This window comes from Mercenaria mercenaria, chromosome 6 (genome assembly GCF_021730395.1).
Source record: "Mercenaria mercenaria strain notata chromosome 6, MADL_Memer_1, whole genome shotgun sequence".
NCBI lineage: Eukaryota > Metazoa > Mollusca > Bivalvia > Venerida > Veneridae > Mercenaria > Mercenaria mercenaria.
In genome coordinates this window covers 65,717,217-65,737,315 of record NC_069366.1, presented here as the reverse complement: position 1 = coordinate 65,737,315, position 20,099 = coordinate 65,717,217, and the positions used below count along the sequence as shown (strand labels likewise).

Here is a 20,099-nt window from a genome sequence, read left to right as displayed (position 1 = left end):
GTTCCAGATGAATTATATATATACATATGACTTATCTTCAAAGATTTAAATGTTTAATTCCATACAGTAATGTAATAGGATAGTACGTTGCGAATTATTAAGTGTTATTCAGAATTTTCTAAGTCCAAAAGGGGGCATTGTTAGCACAAAATATATGTCAGAGTTATGGAACCTGACCCAGTGAGGTTTGTAATTTATCTAGAAAAAGAAAAAATAAGTTTCAAATCTATATGCCTTTTAGTAATAACTGTATGTTCTTGCACGCAAAACTTTAACCAGAATTTTCTAAGTCCAAAAGGGGTCATAATTTGGCCAAAATGAAGGTCAGAGTTATGGGACTTGGTGCTATCAACTAGTTTTATAACCCCGAAGACACATGTGTATTTTCAATTCAATATCTGCATTAGTTTTGGAGATAGTAACTTGCATGTAAAACTTTAACCAGAATTCAAAATCCAAAAGGAGGCATAATTTGCTCAAAATACATGTCAGAGTTATGGAACTTGACCCAGTGAGGTTGGTAATTGACCTAGAAAAAGAACAAATAAGTTTCGAAGCTATATGCCTTTAAACGGTATCTGTATGTACTTGCATGTAAAAACTTAACCAAGGTGTGACGCCGACGCAAACGCCAGGGTGAGTAGAATAGCTCGACTATTCGAAGAATAAAAACGAAATGGTACGATACTGCATACATAAAAATCTATGTAATTTGCTGCTTTTTATACTTGTTTCAATCTGTAACTATTAGGTCTTTATCATATAGTAACCATGCACAGTGTTTGTTTATGACTTTTCGCGAATTCTTGCAAAAATGAAAAACTATTGAAATGGTACGTTACACGTGCTATGATACGCAACACAAACTGTTGGCAGTCTGATACGCAACACATGCATGTGTCACCAACGGCGATTTTACTTCGAGTTTGCGTCATAATTAATTTACTGAATTATTTCAAACGAAGTTTTCAGTTTTTAAGATTGTTCGGAAACACTGCAAACATTATATATATTTAAAGAGCTTAGCACGCTAAGACTTTCATGTTTCAAAATTACATAAAATATTAACTTTATTTCAGAATGCTGCAGTTAGTTTTTTTAATCCTGTTTACTATTCTTCTACAGAAATGGCAAAACCTAAGAAGAAACCGAGTCTGACTTGTAGGAAAAAGTGGACAAAGTACATCAAGGAACGCAGTTCAGAAAGGAGTTCTGGGTATAAGGATGAATGAATCTAAAATGCTACCGACGAAGAGGATTATACTGGACTGAGAAGTGCATAATACACGAGAAAAGAAATGTTTTTAAATAGTGAATGGAAAGGAAAATTTGGTGTATTCAGTAAAAAATGCGCAACCAATGTAATTAAGATCATGGGGCTAAATGGAAAAGGACATTATGTGATATAAATAGACATTCTAAATAAGAAAAGAAATATGTTTTAAATACTCAATGAGAAATATAAATTTCTTTTGACAATGTTCTTCTTTCATTTTGTTTTCACAGATAATGCAAATGAGCTTAACTAATGGCTTTGATAGTATTTTTGTTTTCCGATCAATATGGATTTTTGCACATGTTTTTGTGACATAGTTTTGTTCAATTGTGTATTTAATTGCAATAAAGAAGTAACCGAACTATTACCCAAGTTTCTAATCACTGTGAAATTGAAATGATAGAGGGTGTAGCTAATACCAGCCTCTTTATATAAGAAAACTATGTAGTTGATTCTTCCAAGGCCTCTATCCGCCTCTACGTATCCGGAATACTGTTTCAATGGACAATATAGCCAACAAAAACAAAATCAGTTTAAATTATCATAATTATTTATTAATTGTTCATCTTTTGTACGTAAATATTAAATATCTATGTAAACACATTGTTCAATCACACTTAATCACTGACAGATGATACTTTAGCAAATTGAAAGTACCTGAATAAACAAAATTGAGACTAGAAACAATGTAAAAATGGTGATACACATAAAAACGTAAAGAACAAACGTCTGAAAATGCCAATAGCACATTGTACAATAAAAATAATAACATAAAATCCGTAAAATCGCGAGTAGAGTATTTATGAAACAATTAAAAAGTCATTAAATTACCGATATACCAAGACGATCTATTCACTCCAAAAATATCCCACAGGCACATGTGGTCTGGTAAACAAACCTCCTTGGCCAGGCCCCCATAGTAGCTACGCCCATATACAGTACTGTACATCCTGAGACACAAAACAATCGTACAAAATATATATGTTCACCCAGTTCGCACACACCATATATAAGTTATATTTAAGCCAATAGTGGGGTGGGTGAACTTTTAAATCGTGACGCGATGAAGACTTAATATTTTGTATGATTGTTTTGAGTATCGGGATGTACCATAATGTCAAAAGATACTGTTCAGGGCCAAAGGGGATAATTTTTTCCAGACCCATATATAAAATGTAGTACAGTATTTTACCATGATACTGCAAAACATAAAAAAACGTTTTCTTTTAAATGTTTTAACGAAGAAACTATCGACTAATATGCGACAGAAAAGTATATATGGTAACATTTATTTAGAGTTCAATAATTAGTTCAAACTTTAGATGATTTTAGCACGATGCGTGACTTAATTTTCATAAAAAAAAGTCCGCTTTGTAAAACTTGTTATGTGCTCATAACAATAGCAAATCTGGTACGGCGAAGTTTATCAAAGATGTTTGGGGTGATGTCAGCCCTGGATCTAACATTCACAATGCGATCTCTTCCCTATTTTTGTATCCGCTCACCATCCTCAAAATATTCTCCAGCCAAGTTTTCAAAACATCTTACTTTATTCCGAGTACCTCATTTGATTTGTATTTCTGCACCCGAACTTCATCCACAAAAGAAAGGCTATTTTGCTCAATAAGAATTTTATTTCTTTTACCAATTTTAGAAATTTGATAATAACTTCATCAAGTCCATCTTCCTTTGATAATACAGACAAAACTTCTGACTATAAATTTCATTAATTGCTTTGGTGTTGCTTTCAGCATTCACATCAACGTGTTAATATGACGGTTTCCTCTACAAGTCCAAAAGGTGATCTTGAAGACTTGAACATTAATCGGGCGTTATTGTGAGTTTGTTTTTTTTTTGGAAATGACAGGTGACTTAAATGAATTTATTCTTTTATTTGCTGATGACATGTTGTACAGAGGGGAGTTAGACGTAGTGAATAGTAAACAGTCTTTTTTTATGTTTTCTCGCAGGTGATTTCTTGCGGGTTGCGGCAATTGGAAAGTTACTTTAATATTAATATTCTTGTTTGCTTCTGTGTCCACTTCTTTTTCCTACGTGCCAGACTCGGTTTCGTCTTAGGTTTTACCATTTCTGTAGAAGAAAAGTATACAAGATTAAAAAACTAAACAACTGCGCCTTTCTGAAATTAAGTAAATATTTCATTTTATTTTGAAACATGGAAGTCTTAACGTGCTTATTCCAACATAAATAATGATTGTAGTTCTTCCGGACACTCTTAAAAACTGAAAACCACGTTTGAAATAGTTCAATAAACTAATCATGACGCAAACTTGAAAGTTAAATCGCCGTTGGTGACACATGCACGTGTTGCCTATCAGATTGCCAACAGTAAGTACGTGTTGCGTATCATACCACGTGTCATGTACCATTTCAATAGTTTTTCAAATTTTTGCAAGAATTCGCGAAAAATCATAAACTTGAAACACTGTGCATGGTTACTAGATGATAAAGACGTAACAGTTACAGATTGAAACAAGTACGAAAAGCAGCAAAGTACATAGATTTTTTTATATGCAAAGAGTGATTACCTGTATTGTACCATTGCGCTTTTTTTTTTTAGAAAATTATCCCCGGTGCGGTCAAAACCTCGAAGGTAATTCAGAAACAAAAAGGACCGTAGACAAGACACATACATCGCTGGAAAGAGCATTAAAATGTGCATAGACTGCGCTATAATACGAGTAAAATAGATGCTGTAGTTTTTACTAACCTTTGAAAATTTGTAAAAAAAAAAAAAAAAATCCGCCATGTTGATTTCCGTGTTCCGTACCATTTTGGGTCACGTGATTCCCCACACTGATTATTTGTTATTCCACTGGTTATGCTTTGTAATCTGACATTATGCAACAATATTCACAACTAAACGCACATTATTTCTAATTACATAGCTTACGTTGAAAAACAGTAGGAGAAATCTGGGGACAATGAAGCGCTGTTTAACAAGTATTAATTGACGATCCTCACGATATTTACCGATCTTTGCTTACAATAAAATTGAACAATGCAGTTAGTCCAGGTCAGACATGGGGTAATGCAAAAATGCAATTGTAATGCATTGCAATGCATTACAATTTTGTAAGTAATTCAATGTAATGTGTAATGCAGTCGTTTTTGAATTACATGTAATTGTAATTTAATGCATTACAGTTTCAAAAATATGTGTAATGCAAGTGCATTACAATGCATTACATTACATTACATTAGTAAAAATAGTTAGAAAAAACGTATGTGTAAAAAAATGGACTGGTGTTGGTTGTATATTGAAATGTATCAAATTAACAATAATAAACATAAAGCAAATTAATACCAGGAAATACTGCATTTTTAACAAACTTTATATGAAAAAGAAATCATTATCCTTTATAAGAAAATATCTTATTTGCCTATTCAGTTAAGCTGGGTAAAATTTTTAAATACTTTATTACCTGCTTATAATTGTAAAAGTGACAATCACGGTTGTCAAAAGCTGTCAATTAAGTCTATCTTAATCCATCTATTGTGCACTGTAAGAACATCATTTAACCACAGACCATGGAGCTTTGTATACAAATGCTTGCTGGGCAATGATAATTGGTCATGTCCACCGGGTGAAAAATACCTGTTTATTATTGTGTTCAAATGGAGCCAAAACTTCATTTTGCAAAAATGAACAGCCTTGATCAGTTCGATATTCCATAAAATGAATCTGACAAAAATTGGCCACCAAATATTTGACAATACTTGCAACCAGAGCACCTGTTGAAAGATTATTTAGCTTTCCTGGGAAAGTGTTTAAGTCAGACAGAATGCGTCTCACTGACAAAACATTTGAAACTCTTATGATATTGAAGTGTAATGGTGAAATGTGATGGCAAACTTGTATAACAGTGTATAAGTATCTCTGATGAATACAGACTATATAAAGTCATGACATGACCGTTTATTAAATAATGCATGCTTTAATTGTATACTGTTGATTTCTGGTATATATGCAATAGCTTGTATGAAACTATAATGTATACTGTTTTGTATTGTACATAAATGTGTCATGGTGATTAAATCATCAAAATTGGGAAAATGTAATTGTAATTTAATGCATTATAATATCCAAAGTAATTGTAATGTAATGCATTACAAATGTGAAATCTGTGTAATTGTAATTCAATGCACTGTTTTGGCAATGTAATTGTAATTTAATGCATTACAATCTCAAGTAATTCATCCCATGTCTGGTCCAGGCAGACAACGCAACGTAAAATATCAGAATGTAAAATCGGTCTACCCAAGATCTCATTATTTAGACTATCACCGCGGCATATATTATTATATATTTTAACCTTCTCAAGTATATGTTGTACATATATATTTACTCCATTCGTTGCGGGTGAATAATCTACCTTTCAATGGAGTATGGCCGGGCGTGCGCATGTCAGTTACCATTATTGGAGTAACTAAAATGGAGAGGTAAATTTAATTGATTACGACTTTCTACACTGACAATTTTATTTGTATTTATACATACTCAAATAAAATGTACTTATGTATTCTGTTATACAGGTATATTCAAATAATGTACATGTAATATGGCGACTTTCCAAAATGTTACAGGATATAGTTTGTTTGTTTGTTTTGGGTTTAACGCCGTTTTTCAACAGTATTTCAGTCATGTATCGACGGGCAGTTAACCTAACCAGTGTTCCTAGATTCTGTACCAGTACAAACCCGTTCTCCGCAAGTAACTTCCCCATATGAACAGGTCTAGGAAAGTGGTATATTTACAGATTATCTGTAAATTTACAGATAATCTATAAATTTACAGATTTTTCGATCTGTAAATTTACAGATTGTGTGTATGAAAATTCATGAAACTACATTTATTCCCAAAACCGCAGCTTGAAACTAATTGGTTTATTTACAGTATGCATAAATTAACATCATTTATGAGTTTCAGCCACTTTTATTGACTTTGAATTTTTGGCATTTTCAAAAAAATCAAAGTCAAAGGAAATGACTTAATGTTACAATTGACCTTTATTTATGCATACGATAAGTAAATCAATTAATTTCAAGCTGCGATTTTGAGTCAAAGTATGATTTTTGCAGTTTTCAAACATTTGATCTGTAAATTTATAGATCGAAAAATCTGTAAAATTATAGATTATCTGTAAATTTACAGATAATCTGTAAATATACCACTTTCCTAGACCTGATGAATTACCAGAGGTGGAGGACGAATGATGTCAGACACAATGCCTTTTATCAAATCGTCACGAAGGACATACGCCAAGCCCGGGGATCGAACTCGCCACGCTCTCTTTAGGTACTGAGCTAAACGGGCGGGTTACAGGATATAGAACAGTTTAAGTTTTATATATTATTATGATAGATAAATTTTGATCATTATTACCTTTTTAAACGTTTAAATAGCGTTGTTTTGGTTGAGTCGCCCTACTTTCGTTTTTAATTCTTTAATAGAAATCAAGATATTTTCTGTATTCGTTATGCATTTATCGCTTAGTTATACTTATGTACATGCAGAATAAAAATCAAGACCAAATTAAAAGCATTAAAGGAATAAAGGGTTAAATGTATCTCTTTAATGTTTTAGAGAAACTCATCGAAAACGAAAGTTGGATAACATGGATCATATATGAAATATGAGTCATCAAAAAGAGCTAGAGAAAAGTAAATACAGAAACTGGGTGAGAGGCGGTTTGGCGTATAAATATCTTAAAGCAGGTCTCAAAGAATTTGCTGATGATGTGGTTCATCAAGAACATAACAGAATTCTTCAATTTGCCAACACCATGTCTGGACGTACTTGTAACCAATGCTATCTCAGAAACCTGCGACCATTGCATACTTGTCGGAAAGATCAGACTGGCAGAAATAAATGCCCATGGGGCCAGAACAGCTGTAACTGTCTCTTTACCAAAAAGCAGCCATGTCCTTATAAAATATGTGACACAATTATGGAAGAAATTCTGAAAAGTCATGGATCGACACCGCCTACACCATACTGGAAAAATACGGATATACAGAAATGGTGTTCAGCTCCTTGGGAGATCGCCAAATGTTTCATCAATGCACCGGGATATTCTGACAAGTCTGCGGCAGACGATATTGACACTCCAGGGTTACTTCATGTCTTTATCAACAATATCAATCACAGGACACACTTGTTGGACTCAATGAATAAGGGCGACATGTTTCAAAAGGTTCATGAAGTACACTCACATTTCTTATTTATAATAATATAAGCTTAGTGAAACGAGGGTTGTAATTTTCAGTTAGAGTCTGTCATGATTATTTATTGTGTTCTTTGCTTCTAACTGATTACCTTTATCACGGCATTTGCGTCAAGTTCTAAATATTTTTAGTTTCAAAGTTTTATAATGATTTTATTGTCACAGACTGGTTTAACTTTCGTTTGACAGCGTAACGAATGACTATTGTACAGGTAAATCAGACTTTAATGTCATAGTTTTACGTAACCCTACTTGCTCTTATGCTCCCTAGCACTGACTTAGGTTGAATTCTATTTCAGAATAATTGAGTTCACTCCATCATCCTAAAAGAACAAAAAATATAACAACACTAAGTCCAGACTTTAGTGTAATAGCTTGACTTATCATGTAGGTCGACCTGTAGGTCCGATCATGATTTTAGTTTCATAGCCAGATTATAAAGTGTCACAGCTTGGTGAACATTATAGAGCTTATGCCTGTCGTTCATGTTCCAGTCTGATCATAATTGATGACTACTTACTTGGACACGGCTATACCTATTCGTTATTCGTCTTTTTCATGCCCCACTTCCAAGAAGGAGGGTTGCATTGTTTTGCTGATGTCGGTCTGTCTGCCGTTGGTCCGTAGGTTGAACCTAGGTTCATGAAAGTTTATAGGGCGGTTGGCCATGACCAGCAGATGACCGCTATTGATAATTACGTCAAAGGTCAAGGTCACAGTGACCCGGAACAGTTAAACGGTTTCTGGGTGATAACTCAAGAACGCTTGGGCCTAGGATCATGAAAATTAATAGGGATGTTGCTCATGACCAGCAGATGACTTTGAAGTCAGTAGGTCAAAGGTCAAGGTCACATTGACCCAGAACAGTTGAACATTTTTTTGCCATATAACTTTACTTTGGTTTAAGATTATGTTTGAAGCGGAGGTCACTTACGATTGGTTAATGACCCATAATTATTGATGTATGTGTGATTTTGTGTGTCCTGATGTGACAAGGATTTAGTTTTACAGACTTATTTTATAGCCTTTTCCTGGTCACCTCTTGTAACGTTTTTCTTTTTTTATAACGAGAATCATCCTCAGCTTAATTATAAGGTCATCGATGTATTATCATTAGTAACGTTTGCTTAATTTATTTGTAAGCAATATCACTTTGAACATCTACTCGCTTTTGTCCGTTTTGTTGTATATCGTTAGTAAGAAGACATAATTACTTTATTTGTTTCTTCAGACTCTCAAAAAAAGAAATGAATTATTCCATTCACCGACCATGGAAATGGAAGGCACCAAGCTGAATGAATGTATAGATGACATCATAGAAATTCTTGAAGATGAAAAGGAACTGAAAGCAAGGCATGACGCACAAGAAGCAGTCTTAAAACTTAAACAGGTATGACGTTATGTATCTCAAGTTGAAACTGTTGTCATATGATAAAATTACTTCAAAGGAAAACGTAATGGTTAAAACGACTTTTATTTATAGTCAACCTTGTAATAAGTAACCAGTAAAAGGATTGACCCAAGCTGGCTGCTTAAAGCAAGCGGCTGATCATGTTGAAACTGAAATAATTTGGAAAGTTAGATACTTAAGACAATAAACTATAAGGACACAAAGTCAATCAGGAACGGTCACATACAAAGAACGCAGCCGACCACACAACACTGTGGTTACTTAATACAGGCAACAGCTTCATCAGGTTCGGCTGTATTAATTACATTAAAACAATCTTGACTTTTTTAAGCAACATGACACATTTATAACTTAAATTGTTACATATTGATATACCTTTCAAATTTACACAAATCCGATATTGCAACTATTCTTCTTGATAATCTTGAGAAACATAAAAACATCCATGCGATATTAACCAATGTAATTCTGCTAACAGTTGAAGCAGGAGAACTTTATCATTACTACACACAACGAGGTCGAGGTATGCAGAGATGCTCTAACATATATTACTAACAAAGCAGAAGAACTGAAACAAACGATTCAAGGTGCGAAAGACGAAATTGCCAAGAAACAAGCAGAAGCTACTGAAGCAGTAGGTGATGAGACAAAGAAAGTTTTGCGAGACGCTTTAGGAGAATCAGACAATCAAAATGAGACGCTATATGAAAGAGTTGGTCGGCTTGAATCAGATCATTTGGTTACAAAACAGGTAATAACTTTACTGCCTGTAATATTAATGTACTTTTCAAAATTTGCCGATTGATCCATTTAACTAGTTTTGTCACTACAAACACGTTAAGTTACAATTAAGTATGTATTCTCAACACATCATATTTATGTTCTAGAACTCTCCACGTTGTCATTGTATTTCAGCGGCTTACGATACTGGAGAGTAAAGTAGACAAACTGGAAACAATACGTCAAAATCAGCAGAAACAGTTACACTACGTTGAAGGAAAACAAGGTAATTATGTAAACTACATGTAGGAAAAGGTTAGTTGTTTGACTAAAGTTTAATATTCCCCATTTCCTTTATATGTTTGCTCATGCATTTGAACTCCGGCTATCATATCATTTGCAGAAGCTATGGTATTATGTCATTTTTCGAAAATCGGTCGCAGTTTGCTCTGTAAATGGTCTTTTTCTCTGACAAATTTGTTCAGAAGGGAGCCAGTAGTTTAGAGCTTGGACTACTTTTAGAATCACTTATACTGGTACTGTTCCACCAGCAATCGGAGGAACCTATTCCTTATTTCCGATTCGCGGAGTATGTTTGTCGAATCAGTAGCTGGTTACCTATTCCCGCTTCGCGTGTAAAATTACGCTTATACCTTTGCTAAACGTATATAGTCGCAACTTGACCGCGATGGTTGACCTTAGGCTGATTATTCATATCGATTATTTCATTGTAGAAATCAAGGGTGCTTAGGGTATCCGTGTATATTTATATGGAATTAATTTGTATATAGTGCAGTATCAAAGTATATATATTTTCATTTGACAAGTTAAAACGTTCCAATACACTAATTTATATTTACACAAATTTATATTTCCTTTTTCTCGTGCAGCTCGTGTTTTACGTACACTCCTTTTCAATAATAGGTTGTGCCTCATTTTGTATTATAATGCAAAGGTCAACCATCGGGGTCAAGTTGCGTCCACTATACTTCTATCATCAGTGTTATCTAGCCAAACATACTTTTTCCATAATAATGCCATGCTACTCACAATTGTGAGACAGGAAACATTTTTGAATATCGAATAAATAACCAATTACCTAGTCCCGATTCACTTGTACGCCAGCAAAACTTACTTGTAACCTGTTCATACTTCCTTTTTATTAATACAAAATGTAGTGCCATCTAGGATACTAGAAGTACAATTTGACTCAAAATCGTTTTGTGTAAAACAGAATTGCAAAACTGACCCTGTAAGATCACATTACTGCATGTCTACATTTCAGAGAAAACGTTTCAAATTCAAGTGACGTTATAATGTTTATTATAAGAATCTTTCATAGTTCTTGATGCAGATGGGAATATCCGGCTCAAAGGTAACTGTTTAAGCGGTATCGAGGCTCTGCCGACTTACCGCAAAAACAGTTAGTCGAGAGGCGGATATATTTTCATATGCAACAACATGAGTTCCGGTTTAATAACGTTATGTATGTCTCGATCTTATGATAATTAGAGGTTAATACACAACAGAGCCGGACCGGGAGGTGATAATCGGCCCAGAAAATGAATAATGGCCCGAGGGCTTTAGCCCTCGGGCCATTATGAATTCCGGACCGATTATCACCTCCCGGTCAGGCTCTAGCGTGTATTAATGTCTTTAATACATCTGTTTTGCTACACTACTCATGGGGAATAGAATTACAACTCCTGTCGCTAGCTTTATTTTCTAAATAGTTTGGGGTAGACAGTCTAGATCTACCTTTGTCTCAAAATTTGTGTTTGTTCGAAGCCAGAAGCAATTTGGGATCATAAGTGAGTGTACTACAGCAAACTTATTCATGCACATTTAGACAAATTAGATCTACAGAATGTCTTGTCGGTAAGTAGATCTATACACAGAGCTCTGAATTCGGCTACCTCTATCGGGCCTCAGTCAAAAGGCAGCATGTCAGTACATGCGATCAATTGGAGATCAAAGGTCAACAGGTTTTTTTTCCTGTCCGGTCCAGAACTCTGCCATCCATCAAGGGATTTTGATATAACTTGGCATAAATATTCCCCATGATAAGATGACGTGTCATGCGCAACATCCAGAACCCTAGCTTAAAGGTCAGGGTCACACTTCGAGATCAAAGGTCAATGGGACATTTTTCCTGTCCAGTGTATAACTTTGTCATGCAAAACAGGATTTGAATATTACATGGCACAAATGTTTACCGGTATGAGACGGACTGTCATGCGCAAGAACCTGGTCCCTAGGTCGAAGGTCAAGGTCACACATAGAGGCCAAAGGTCAGATACAAGAATGACTTTGTCTAGAACACTTCTTCTTCATGCATGGAGGGATTTTGATGTAACTTGGCATAAATGTTCACTACCATGAGATGGATTGTTGTGCGCAAGAACCAGATCCCTAGGTCTAAGGTCAAGGTCACACTTAGAGGTCAAATGCCAAATTCAAGAATGACTTTGTCCGGAGCATTTCTTCTTTATGCATGGAGGGATTTTGATGTAACTTGGCACAAATGTTCACAACCATGAGGCAGTCTTGTTTTTAGAATTATGTCCCTTTGTTTTTACTATAAATAGCTTATATTGTAACTTATTTATTACAGGCCGTAGGGAAAAATTGAGACCAGTTTTCTGTGGTACAACATGCGTGTTACATCCAATTTTTAGGTGTATTTTGACCTATCTCTACCTGGTAAAGAGTTTTGTGTGGACTTATATAGAATTTTTTTTTTTACTATTAATAACTTATAAGTTATTAATAGTAAAAAAAAAAATTCTATATAAGTCCACACAAAACTCTTTATTATGATACAATCGGCCAAAAAAATGCTATATGAAAACAACTATAGGTTTTTATATCTACAAATTTTAATCCAAGTGTTTTGTTATAACATATTATAGTACAATATTGTTTATACATTATTGACAGATATCAGTTCATTATGTTATACTGCAGTAGAGAAAATTAGGTGCCCTCCAGTAGGGGACTTTGTATATGGCAATACTTCATTCACTTGTTTACCATGTAAGGCCATTGCAAACGGCTTAATAATCTATAGGTATTTAGCTAATATGTGTACTAGCTGAAGAGAATTGGACTTTTTAATGTTCTGTAAATGAGTAAAGGTATTTTTCTTTATCGGCAAGACTAGGACATTTTCGTATCTTTCCATTAGTTGTTACAGAATTAAAGTTCCCTAATGGTACGGTAAAGACTGATTTCGTGCACAAACGTACGGGCTTAGAAATTCCGTTACAGTCAATAGCCGATTTTAGACAATTTGGGGTATAAAATTCCAATTTTCAAAAAGCAGAATTTCGAGTTGACATCGTAAACTCAAATTTTCAGTGTGAAATTCGAGCCAGCGTTTAACTGACTTTGAGCTTCAATTATAATAAAAGTTCGAGCATGTCGGTTGATCGAAATTAAAAAATTTCAAAAAGCTGAATTTCAAGGCGGCATAAAATTTAAGCCAGTAAGAAGAGCGAAATTCAAATTTTCAGGAAAATACATTGAGCTGGCTTTGAATTTCTAACTTTTTTTTATGCCCATGGCCGCACTTTGTAGGGTGCGCACCGGATCTTGAGCTCTGTTCTAGTGCCTATACATTAATACAGTCTGAAAATGTGTACCAAGTGCTGAAGCAAAGATGCGATCAGGTACATATAGATATGTGTGGTAATCTAGCTTTTTCCCGGATATATTTATCACCCACCGGCTGAGGCAGAGGGATACACATATTTAGCGCTTCCGTCCGACTGTTCGTCTGTGCGTGCGTCCGTATGTCCGAATTTGAAAATGCATTAATTCAAAAAGTTCTTTAGCTAAGACCTAAGACCAGCAAACTTGGCATACACATAGTTCCTATGGTGTAAATATTGATTATGATGTTATCGTACCAAGTTCAATGGTACAGTGAATGTTAGGTAAAAGAACAGTTTCCACATACTACCTGCGATCCTCAACTGTTTGAGTGTACTGGCTCTGTTTTAGATAGTTCTCGCGTTGGTTTTGTCTAGTGAGAAACCGTACTTTACAATTATTTTCACATTCATTTGATTGAAAGAAAGATACAATTTGGTATAAATGTTGGTTCTTTGCAAATTTCTGCAAGTAAAACATTTTTATGAATCAGAAGTAATACCGCGTCTAAATGTGGTATTATTAACATTTACTGCAATTAGATTTTACTTAATTCAATTAATAATCAGAAACACACTTTTCAGATCAGAAGTAATAAAGATATCAGACTATAGTATCATAACATTTTTAGCGTCGAACTTTGCTAAAAATATTTAAACTATTGTTAAGTTTAGTTCAGAAGTTTTTGTAACATACTAGTGTCATCATCTCACCTTAATTGTCTGTTAATAAAAGGTGAGAAATATTGTTTGCATATATAAACAGATGGATGTTACTCCTGAATCTCCATATAGATATTGTCAAAACTATTACAGCCTTGATTTATTATAAATCTGTAGCTTTGTATCATGGTATGTAATTACAAATATTAAGAACGTTGTGTTTCTTTTCCAGCGCTTCAGAATGGCCTGGTTAAATTATACCAGCAGCATTATGTAAAAACATCTATTTCACCCCTAAAATCCCGAGAGAATGACATCAGCATAAGCGAAGTTTATGTTCCACCACAAATGGCAGTCGAAACAAAACCAAAGTCCAATGATGGAGAAGACAGAGAAGTACAAACACCCACGCCTAATAAAAGATATATACATGGATATCATGAAATATTTCAAACAAATGGACTAAAACATAAAGCTGTTTATATAATAGGTGATGTTGGAACAGGAAAACGTTCTTTCTGTAAAATGATGATTCAGAACTGGTGCACTGCTTTTACAGATAATTCAGTCAATATTGTTACTGGCAGTAAGAGTGGCAATTCTACGGAGTCTGGTACTGGAGCTACTTACGAAGTTATACAAGAGTCAGATACACGTGGCAACAAATTGTCCTCTGTGTCAAAATATGAACCGGATCATGTAAGAAATATTGTCACTGGCAGTAAGTGTGGCAGTTCTGTGGACCCAGATACCGGAGCTACTTATGAAGATATAAAAGAGTCAGATACACATGACAAGGAATTGTCCTCTGTGTTTTCATGCTCGTCTACGTCAGTTTCGAGTGACAGCGAATTCTCGTCTACGTCAGAATATGAATCAGATGGGGACTTTCAATACAGTAATGATCAGTCTTCAAATGCAGTCGATGGAAATATCAATGAGATTAGAAAATTTGATTTTCTTTTCTTCATACCCTTGCGGAAAATGTCGGGACTAAGCGATATAACTGAAATGATCAAAGCGATTGTTACAGACGCCGGTCTTGCGTCAAATGATGTGATAGACGGAATACTTGAGCAAGAATCGGAACGTTGTCTTATCGTTGCAGACGGATTGGATGAATGGACTCTTCCTAAAGATAAATATCGTTTATCACATGTCAGTTATGGTTTGCCAAAAAGAGACAGAGCAAAACATGCAACGGTCATTACACTTTCTAGACCGTCAGCTAAAGGAATACTCAGCATGAAGTCTTCGGAATGTGATAAAAAAGTTGAATTATTAGGAATAAATATAAGATTGATAAAATGTTTCATTGAAAAATACATGTCACAGTCTAACAATAAAGGTATATCTTCAAGGACATTCATGAAGAAAATCAAATCGGCAAAACTTAAACATCTAGAGAAAACCCCTCTGCTTTTACAACAATTGTTATGGTTGTACTGCAACGGAAATGAAATTGGAAAGTCTACCAGCGATACATACAGTCATATTATTAATATCATGCTTGGCTGGTCTCAGAACAAAGAAGAGGAAGAAGACGTGGAAGAAAGGCAGAAAGGCTATATAAACGAGGATAAAGATGAGCAGCTCCCTGAAATGTTACATAAATTTGACAGATGTGAGGCAAACAAAAGGTTTCTCCTTCCATTAGCTAGAGTTGCATTTGAAGCCTTGACTTCAGAAACGGGATCAAACGCATTCAGCCGAAAACATCTTCGAAAAAGAGGTGTTTCAAATGATTGTATAACTACACTCATCAAGTTAGGTATTCTGGTAGAAGAGAATTGCTTTGATCCGACAAAAGAGAACACCAGGTTAGTATTCATCCACATATCGTATCTTGAGTTTTTCGCCGCTGTACATGTGTCTAGCCAATATAACAAACATCAGTGCTCAATACATCAGAAGACAATTTTGGAAGACCTATTTCGAAATTGTAAATCAGCTGCCGACATACTACAGTTATCTAACATTATTAAAATGGTATGTGGATTATCTCCAAACATAATATCAGAACTGTCAAAAATGATTTCAGATATTGTATCTGGGGATGAAAGTATGATAACACATAGAAACACTTTGTCAGAGTGTTGGTGGGGAAAACCAGATCAAGAGCTTATGCAGATTCAGAATCTTCTGTTCAACTGTCTGTCCGAGGGAGATTCAGATGATCAGCCAATGTTCAGTCTTTATGATGTTACTATTATCTATAATATAAATGCATCCTTATTTCAAAGAATAATACAGGAGAATGTATTATACCTTCATGCTAGGTGTATCTTAGAGGTTCATGCTAGGTGTATCTTAGAGGTAGAGCCATGGAGGTGGATTGCACAACTGGAACATCTTCAGTATCTCTACATTTATTCTAGTTCTTTACCGCACAGTGACCTCGTATTGTTATCCTCATTTATACAAGAAACACCTTTAAAATTTCTTTCATTGTTCCGTGTATATTGCATCCAGTCTGATTGTGAAGGTCATGCCATTGATCTTTCTAAACATGATCAGCTTCAGAGACTTCAGCTTATAGACTGTGACCAAGTGACAATTCCTAACATTAACACTAAACATCTTGAAATATTACATTTGAATTCATCCAGGATATTTAATATTGATCTTCTGTTAAATGCCAGCAGTCTGACTGAACTTCACTTTGGACCTATATACTTTCCTAGATTAACATACAATCTGGATTCTGTGATGCATACCTTAAATCAGTTACGGAAACTCAAATTAGAGCAGGTAGATATTAATACCAATGCTCTCACCGTTACACCTGAGATGAAATACCTTGAACACATTGAACTACACCCAGACAGTATGAGCCTGGCATCGTGGCGTACTTTCGTTGATAGTCTCCTTACTCTTCAACAATCTGTATCTGTATCTTCATTGGATAGTTATTTTTCAAGTAAAATAGGCTACGATAAAGGTAACTATGTAAGACAGAATAAAATGTTTGAAGTGATAGAAGATAGCTGGGAGCATTTCAAATTTAGGACAAAGAAATAATTGTGACTAGCTCAGCATCATCTGGAAATATTGAGAACTGAAAATGAAAACATTTCCGATGAGGAAACCATTTAACAGTTCCAGGTCACTGTGACGTTGACCTTTGACCTATTGACCTCAAAATCAATGGGGATCATTTGCCGGTCATGATCAACCTCCCAATCAAACTTTCTTGATCCTAGGCTTAAGGGTTCTTGAGTTATCATCCGGAAACGGTTAAACTGTGACGTTGACCTTTGACCTACTGACCTCAGAATCGATAGGAGTATTTGGTGGTTATAATCATTTTCCTATCGACTTCTATGATCCTAGGCCGAAGTTTTCTTGAGTTATCATCCGGAACCTGTTTATCTGTTCCGGGTCACTGTGACCTTGACCTTTGAGCTACTGGCCTCAAAATAAATACAGGTCATCTGCTGGCCATGCCCTTACAGAAGCAAGCCTCTGTGGCGTACATGCTGCTTATTTGCTGTGTATATGCCGCGAACACAGTAGTACGCCAGAGGAGTACATTTTACATACACCGCATGGCGCGTACATGCCGTGTACTATTTCGACGAGTACGCAGCATGTACGCAGGAGGTCACTAGTACACTTCAAGTACGCAGCACAGACTCTGAAAATTTAAGGAGTACACTGCATGTACGCAGGAGGGACTTGTACAAGAAAATAGTACACTGCATGTACACCGCAGATACTTTGAAATTTGTGCAGTACACTTCATATACGCGGGAAAGACTTGTACAATTTCTTTTGGCATTTATACTTAGTTTTTTTTTATAAGTTAAAGTCTGAAGTAAACTTCATATACGCGGGAGGGACTTCATGCAGGAAGGATTTGTACATTTTTTTTTTTGGAAGCAAGAACTTGATTTCCGAGTAACTTTTATCTTAATAGCATAGAATAGTTCAGATTACCGGTATTCTGAACAATAAAAATTTGCCAAACTATTTGCAATGTTCATTTGTGAAGCTTACATCTTAGTGATTTCTGAGCTGCACCTTGCATGCAGTGTAAAAATATATTCTTTTTCATTTTGAATTAATCCAGGAGCTTTCTAACTTGGATAATTGAAAAGCCTTATTTGAACTTCATTGCATTACATTTTGTAATACATGAAATAATTACCAAGATAATGCCTCAACAGCGCCCGAATGAGAAGAATTAATAGCTCTCACTGTTATTTGAATACTCTTAAGCAAAACACCACTCTATCATGTTTTATAAAGGCTTTAATGCTCATTATGTTAACTCATTAAGGCCTCACCAAATTAAAAAGTTGTTCATCAGATTTGCCGCTCGTATATTTTCAGAATGTTTTTGGCTAATTGCGCTTGCCCCATTGGAAAAAATCAATCCAAAATTTTTTGGTGCGCTACTTTTTACGGACGTAAAAGTGTATAAATGCTTATATAATTCCAGTCCTAGATTGTTCTCAGATGGATTTTAATCAAAATAAATACATACTACCAACACATCGTCTATAATAAATCATAACACATATTTAGTTGCATTAAAGTTGTTTCCCCTTGATGCAGTTACGCCATTTTCTTCAAATGTTTACCAAATTACATGCTACAAAAATTGATTTATTTCATTGAAAAGTGGATGGAGAAAAGCATACTAATTTATTTGATAACATCAATCTACATTATTTTGGTAAGGGTAAATACTTATTGATGCATGTCACTTATCTTTTTTCTGTTTTTTTTCTGTCCAAATGATCAGCATTTGCATACGAAAGTTGGTGGGGTAAGGAATTTACATTATCACAGCAGTTTCGCCACAAGAGTACACAGCATGTATGCAGCAGGAGTACACAGCATGTACGCCGCAGGACTCGGGCCAGGAGTACACAGCATGAACAACGCAGGGGTAGTACACCGCAGGCTCATTTGCATGTGAAAAGTGTATGTGCCGCGTACATGCTGCGTACTATTTCTCGCATACTAAATTCCTCCAGCGTACATCCTGTGTACTATGTAGTCAACAGCATGAACGCAGCAAGTAGTACGCGGCAGAGCTCATTTGCATGTCAAAAGTGTACTACAAACGTACTATCGGTGTATGTGCGGTGTATATCCTGCGTACTATTGATTTCAGTACACATCATGTACGCATCATATACGCTGTATGTACACAGCAAGAGTACGCAGCAGGCCTTTTTCTTCTGTAAGGGTGACCAACCTTCCTATGAACTTTCATGATCCTAGACTTGCGCGTTCTTGAGTTATCATCCGGAAATCGACTGGTCTACTGACTGGCCAACATCTGCAAATCAAAACACCCTCCTTCTTCGAACAGTGGGGGTGCAATAAATCTGGCAAGATCTTTCAAGTGGTTCACAAGAAGAAATCGTTTAAAGGTTTTTTCTTTTTTTTTAACTCTGGAGGCCCCGATAAAATTATTTGAACAAACTTGAAAGGGGGCTTTGCCAGGATGCTACAGACAGTTTTGGCGTTTTTCTGGACGCTCCATTCGCCTATATTAATATCTCACTCTGAACCTGCGGTTCCGGTGAGCATGAAGTGCAATTTAATATCGCTAATACTGATAGTTAGTAGTTGGCTGGTACATAATAAATAGCTCTTACTCAGCAGATAGCTATCAACATATAAATTAAAATCATTTCCGTTTAAGCGAAGTTTCAATCTATTATATGATGGCATATTTCTGCTATGAGATAGCTAGGTTGCTATCACCCTAATTTGTAAATTTTCCAGGAAATATGTGCTCTTTTTCTGAAAACCTTCCAGCAACAAATACTATTTTCTAGATATTTTTATTGACAGAATTCTATAAAGATCTTCTTCTTGTCGTTCGCAACTACACTGTCAGACCAGTAGCCTCGACGAAACTTGTGGTTTGCCACAGATCCTCAATGCCTCCATACAGTTTCTGGTGGATTGAGGTATCTATCGGCCAAGTCGCAGCTCGCTCCTGGCCATGCCTTTTACATCTCTGAAGTATATGCTCCGCAGTCTGATCTTCTTCACCACATGGACAAGTTGGCGATGGTGCCAATCTGTATTTCTTGTACATGTGAGCATTGAGCTTGTTGTGCTCTGAGCGAAGCCTGACCATCATCACTTGTTCAGACCGATCA

The 20,099-nt window shown here is 35.5% G+C and overlaps 1 protein-coding gene across 1 annotated transcript; it reads left to right on the top strand.

Moving 5' to 3' along the window:
* Nucleotides 1-5,660: 5,660 nt before the first annotated feature.
* Nucleotides 5,661-17,040, top strand: LOC123548556 (uncharacterized). The gene is made up of 6 exons (XM_045335905.2): nt 5,661-5,740; nt 6,885-7,494; nt 8,756-8,914; nt 9,414-9,686; nt 9,851-9,941; nt 14,204-17,040. The coding sequence occupies exons 2-6, from the start codon at nt 6,934-6,936 to the stop codon at nt 16,990-16,992; spliced, it is 3,873 nt and encodes a 1,290-aa protein (XP_045191840.2). The 5' UTR covers nt 5,661-5,740; nt 6,885-6,933; the 3' UTR covers nt 16,993-17,040.
* Nucleotides 17,041-20,099: the final 3,059 nt, after the last annotated feature.

Bases quoted from the DNA above. Each gene is read 5' to 3' on its own strand.
- LOC123548556 (XM_045335905.2), top strand. From the start codon at position 6,934: ATGAGTCATCAAAAAGAGCTAGAGAAAAGTAAATACAGAAACTGGGTG. The intron at 7,495-8,755 runs GTTCATGAAGTA...TTGTTTCTTCAG, and splicing joins AGGGCGACATGTTTCAAAAG to ACTCTCAAAAAAAGAAATGA. The intron at 9,942-14,203 runs GTAATTATGTAA...TTTCTTTTCCAG, and splicing joins CTACGTTGAAGGAAAACAAG to CGCTTCAGAATGGCCTGGTT.